At 64.7% G+C, this 5,668-nt stretch overlaps 1 protein-coding gene across 1 annotated transcript in view; it reads left to right on the top strand.

Annotated features, from left to right (window-relative positions):
* LOC103200166 (cysteine-rich protein 2) overlaps nt 1-4,477 on the top strand; it is a 4,827-nt gene extending 350 nt beyond the window's left edge. Inside the window, exons 2-8 of the mRNA XM_007944597.2 lie at nt 2,876-2,970; nt 3,121-3,178; nt 3,575-3,715; nt 3,795-3,863; nt 3,947-4,041; nt 4,277-4,334; nt 4,410-4,477. Of these exons, the coding sequence (XP_007942788.1) occupies nt 2,876-2,970; nt 3,121-3,178; nt 3,575-3,715; nt 3,795-3,863; nt 3,947-4,041; nt 4,277-4,334; nt 4,410-4,477 (584 nt within the window). The remainder of the gene's footprint in view (nt 1-2,875; nt 2,971-3,120; nt 3,179-3,574; nt 3,716-3,794; nt 3,864-3,946; nt 4,042-4,276; nt 4,335-4,409) is intronic.
* Nucleotides 4,478-5,668: the final 1,191 nt, after the last annotated feature.

Below are 5,668 nucleotides of genomic sequence, written 5' to 3' on the forward strand. Positions count from 1 at the left end.
TCTTCGCCTCCGGACACGTGGCCGGGCTCGCTGGGCCCGGCGCAGCGACCCCTGCCCCCACCCTGATCCCTGCCCACGCCGTACCGGGGCTGTCTGGACTTATCCACGTGGAGGAGACCTTGGCCTTCCCGTCTCGCAAGCCCTAACTCGCTGCCTTCTTCGTGCTAGTGTGCCCAGGAGTTTGAGAGAGGGAGGGCAGGTGACACACCGGTCCTCACTAGCGAGGTCCTCATGAGCGACCCCTCCATTATCTTCAAGGTCAGAACGGCCCTGAGGAAGGGTCTCAACTGGGCTGGCTGGCGGTTTTTCTGCCTGGAGCCCCCCGACCCCCTATCCTCGGCCTTCTGAAGCCCCAGGCGGACACTCAGCCCCTCACACTGGGGGGGCCTTACTCACTGCCTACCCGCTTCTGCCGGCTTCTACCCATGCTCCCCCAACTTTGCCAGGGAGGGCCCTGCCCACCTACTCTCCACCCCCACTGCCTGCACAGAGAGGGGCAGACTTAGTTCCAGAACCAAGGGCAGCCCAAGGGTGGATCTGGGACCCTTCCCTCGTCATCCCAGGGGCAGTGGTCAGGGCCAGGCCACAGTGAAGGAAGCCTGCTGGGAGGGGTGGCCCACACTTTGTTTGCTGCTCCCAGAGGGGAGGAGCCGAATTTGGCCAGGAGTTCTTTGGTTGCTGGTGGCACAGAGCCCAGGGGCTTCCAGCTGCCTCCCGGGAGTTCTTCCTGCCCTGTAAGGCCCCAGGGGGTGGGAGCAGTCCCTAGGACCTTCCTGCCGTCCACTGCCCCTGACTTGGCCAGAGCCAGGCCAGGCCAGCTTGGGACTCTCCAGAGCCGTGGCCAGCAGTCCCTTGCACAACTGGGAAAAGCACTTCTGCCTGCCTGTGGCTCCTGGCTTTCAACAAACAACAAAGGCTCCCCAGACCGCCTGGCTCCCGTCCTAGCTGGGAGGCACTGCAGGGGGTGGGGGGTGAAGTCTGGGATCCAGCCCACCCCCCAACCAGGCTGCACCCAGCAACCCCCACAGTCCCCCTTTCCCAGCAACCAGTACCCCTGAGAACCCAGGGATGCAGGCCCAGGATGTCCTGAGGGACCAAAGATGTTACCTCTGTCCTGAGAATCCAGCTCCCTCCCAAGCTACTTAGGTCCATGTTTCCCGCCAGCCCAGGCATGTGTCCATGGGCCAGTGGGTCTGAAGCTCGCCCCCAAGCTGGGCTGGGGCAGCAAAGGCCCTGGCAAGCCCTGAGTGGCAGCTGTCAGGGCCTGGAGGGCCAGCACGACAGTGTCCTTATGGTGGTGCTGAGAAGGGATACCAGGCCTGGCACTGGAGCCAGGCCCACAGGCTGAGCTAGCTCTGTCTGCCCAGGCGTGGAGGAGGGTTGCGGTGGGGGGTGCTGGAAGGCCTGTACCCAGCATTCAAGCGGGGCGGTTCTAGCTAGAGGGATCAAAGCTGGGGCTGCTCATGGGGTGAGGGGGCTGCCTGGGGGGTGAGGGGGCCTGGAGGTCTGCCGGGGCCCAGGACCGAGGGAGATCTAGCAGGAAAGCCCCTCCCCTGGGCTACCCTGGAGGAGTCCAGCGCCCGGGCCTGACCAGCTGCTTCCCAGGAGCACCCTGGTCTCAGGGTGGGCTGTGGCTGGGCCAGGTCCCCACTCCCCGGGGGTTGCCAGACAGAGGGCCCTGCGGCCAGCTTCCACTCAGTGCAGTAGAGCCAAGGAAGCCTGCTTGCGCCCCGCCCCGGCACTCAGCTGCCCTTCCCGCCGCCCTGGCCCTTCTTCCTGTCCTCTCCCCTCCACCCTTTTCCTGTCCCGCTCCCATGAGGAGGGCCTCGGCTTCCGTCCATTGGGAGTTGGCCAGCAGTCTTGCGCCTGGGGGAGGTTCGCCTTGGTTGGTTAGCAGCTGGTCTCAGACCTTGGGGGACAAAGTGACAGCCAGAGGCAATGACGAGTAGTTCAGGGCTCAGGATGAAGAGCTAAGTATAGATGGTGGGGGTCCTGTGTGGGGCAACTTCTGTCTCGACCTGACCTGGCCTCCACACCGGCAATGTGGGGCCCGCTCCCAGCTCCAAGACCCTCTGCAAGGGCTCTGCCAGCTTCATTAGGTCCTGACATGGGTAGCGCAGGGAATGTGTGGTGGGGCGGGACAAGCATGTGAGTGTGAGGCAGGGGTGTGAGGAGGCAAGTGGGTGAGGGAGGTGTGAACATGAAGCAGGTCCATATGGAGGAACTCTGTGTGGGGGGAAACAGGTGTGTGACAGGTAGGTACACAGGGAGAGACAGATGTGTACGGGAAGTAAGTATGGAGGGGAGCCAGGCGTGTGAGTGTGAAGCAGGGCTGAGTGTGAGACAGGTGTGTGAGGGATGCAGATGTGGGTGAGGGAGGTGTGAGAAGGGATAGGTGCCAGGTGTGGCAGAAGCAGAGGTGTGAGGGAGGAGCAGCTGTGTATGAGGGAGGCAGGTGTGAGAGGGAGGAGGTTTTTGAGGAAGAGGAGGGGGTGCGAACAAGGAACGGTCAACTTCAGCCCTTGGGAGGATTACAGGCATGGGCCTTCCCAAGATTCCGGCTCCAGGGACTGCGGCCCAGAGAGGCCGATGGGTGGACAAGGATTGGGGAGAAAGGCTCTGACCCGAGGCTCCAAAGAAGGGTTGTGGCTGGAGGGGCCCCTGGCAGGGGGGCTAGCCAGGCCCAGGTGGGAGGTGGGCGGCCACAGGGCAGGCTGTCTCTGGGGAGCTTTAGAAAGCCTGCTGGGGCTGCCACAGGGCATGGCTGAGGGCTGACAGGCAGGGTGCCCTGGGCCGTTGAGGCCCCCTGCAGGGGGGCAGACAGTGGCTGGGCTAGGCTGTGGCCACAGCTGGCCCTGACCCCCCCATCTCCCAGCTGAGAAGGTGAGCTCCCTGGGCAAGGACTGGCATAAATTCTGTCTCAAGTGTGAACGCTGCAACAAGACGCTGACGCCTGGGGGCCATGCCGAGGTGAGCCCCCCTCTGTGGGGCCGGGGCTGGGGGCTGGGTGGGCAATCCCCCTGGCTCCCAACTTCCTCGGGCAGGGCGGGGTCCTAAGGAGCCTTTGGGAAAGAGCTCAGGGGCCAGGTGCGGCCCTCACCACCAACTCCCTCTGTCCAGCATGACGGGAAGCCCTTCTGCCACAAGCCCTGCTATGCTACGCTGTTCGGCCCCAAAGGTGAGCTTGGGGCCCTCACCTCTCCTGTGACTTTCCCTGGTCTTGGAAGAGTGCCCTCTCATGTGCTGGAACTGGCTGCTGGGGTGGGTGCTGCTGATTCTCCCCAAGCACCAGAGACCACCTCCGACGCAGGTGCAATCAGTGCGGGGGGCGGGGGCCGGCGTGCACGGGGTGTGGGAGTCCCGGGGTGGAGTTGGGTGCTGCCCCACTCACACCACCTCAGCCCTGGGCCCCCCTCTTGTTCTTGTCCCCTTCTGGCTGGGAGCCTTTGCCTTCACCGGGCCCCTCATGGAAATCCAGCCTGCTAGCCCCCGGGGGGATCCTGACCCCACAGGGTGGCCCATGGAGGAGGGAGAGGTGGTTCCACCCACCCTGCTTGTGCCTGACACCCCACAGGTGTGAACATTGGCGGTGCCGGCTCCTACATCTATGAGAAGCCCCCCGCTGAGGGGCCCCATGTCACCGGACCCGTCGATGTCCCTGTGGCTCGTGCTGAGGAGCGGAAGGCCAGCGGCCCCCCCAGAGGGCCCAGCAAAGGTGGGTTGAGTTGGGTACCCTGGGCTTGCTGGAGCAGCCTCCGCCCTTGCCGCCTGCCCTGACCTGCCTCCCTCGCCAGCTTCCAGCGTCACCACTTTCACCGGGGAACCCAACACGTGTCCGCGCTGCAACAAGAGGGTCTACTTTGGTGAGTGCATAGCACGCCCTGGCCGGCCCAGCCTCTGCACCGCCACCTGCCGCCGCTCGGCCTCACCGTCTCCCCCTTCGCAGCCGAGAAGGTGACGTCTCTGGGCAAGGACTGGCACCGGCCGTGCCTGCGCTGCGAGCGCTGCGGGAAGACGCTGACTCCCGGCGGGCACGCGGAGGTGCGGGCGCGCGCGCGCGGGGGACCTGGCGGGGGCGCGCGGGGCAGGCTGCCCCCTACTGGCGGGAGCTGAGACTCGCCTAGCATTGGAGCCTCTCGAGGCCCGGGGGGTGGGCACTGACGTGGCCTGGAACCTTGAGGGCGTTAGGGAAGCAGACAGGCACGTGATGACGTTGTGTGCGTGGAAGACGAAGCCTCTGGGGCCTCGGGCCTCAGCCGCTGCTTCCCACCCGCAGCACGATGGCCAGCCCTACTGCCACAAGCCCTGCTACGGGATACTCTTCGGACCCAAGGGTGAGTGTGCCCGAGGGGGTTAGGGGTCCACGTGGCCCCCCTGTGCGCCTCCCGTCACCCCTCCTATCTCCGCAGGTGTGAATACCGGGGCGGTGGGGAGCTACATCTACGACCGGGACCCCGATGGCAAAGTGCAGCCTTAGGCGCAGCCCTCCGCGGCCCCCGCCCCTGCCCCCGCCCCCGCCGGCCCTCCCCGGGCCCACTGCTTGACTCCCTGGGGGAGTGGACGGGGGCTGCCTCTTGCACCGCAGCATGCGAGGCCTGCAAGCCAGGGCTCCCGTGCTGGGGAGACGGAGGCCCCTTGCTGCCTCTGAAAAGGCCCATGTTTGTGTCGTGGTCTGCCTGTTACCCCTGGTGTGTTTATGTGCCCCCATGCCCTTGTGTGTCCCTGTACAGTGTCCCAGTGTGGCCCTGCATGTCTCTGCATCCCCATGTCTGCCTGTCCCTGTGTGTCCTGTGTCCCCAAGTGTGGGTCTCGTGGAGGGGCTGTCTCTCTCCCTCCCCTGCTGCCCCAGGCCTGCCCACCAGTGTTATTTATGCCCCTCGGGCACGCTTCTCACAGCCCCTGCAGGCGGAGCCCTCTGCCCTCACCCACCCTGCCTGGCAGCCCCCAATGGTTGGACAAGATGCTGCCCAGACTTCTGCTACCAATAAAGAGTTGGAGAATTACAGGCTCTCGTGGTTGTGTCTCTGGTTGTGGGATGGAGAAGTGTCCAGGACAGTGTCTCTTTGTTCTGTCCACAAGTGTTCCCAACACCCTTGTTCCTGGCTCCTGGTGGAAGAGAGGTCCTGTATCTAAGGGTGATGAGGGGGCAGGGTCAGAGTCCAGAGACCTTTCTGGGGAGGAGGGTGTGGGGGAGGTGCTGGGAGGAGCCTGGGCTCTGCTATGGGCAGTGGTGCCAATACTGAGATGGGGTGGGTGGCAGAGAGAGGGTGGCCAGAATGAGAGGAGGGGCAGGAGGGAGCTGGAAGGCATCCTAAGGGGTCTTGGCTAGCAACAGTTGGGTGAAGTGTCCTTGGAGGGGAGTTGCCTGGGTCATGGTAATGGGGGCAGCGCTGAGCTCCTGGGTGGGTGGTGCCTACGGGGCTGGGGCTGCACTTACCCCCCACACCCCATGCCAACATTAGGCATAGCCAGGAGTAGCAGAGGGCCTAGGGGGACGCAGGGACCCACCACAGACCCAGAGGCACAGTGCATGGCATGGTGGACCGCCTGTGGGGAAAGGGAGCTGGTGAAAGGGGAGGGATGTGGAGGCCTCCTCGGCTGTATGGCTGCCTCAATGTGGGTGGCTGTGTCTGCGTTTGCAGTGGCCACAGAAACGCCTGGCCTCTGC

The sequence above is a fragment of the Orycteropus afer genome, unplaced genomic scaffold (assembly GCF_000298275.1).
Source record: "Orycteropus afer afer isolate SDZICR_OR568_19922 unplaced genomic scaffold, OryAfe1.0 scaffold00128, whole genome shotgun sequence".
Lineage (NCBI taxonomy): Eukaryota > Metazoa > Chordata > Mammalia > Tubulidentata > Orycteropodidae > Orycteropus > Orycteropus afer.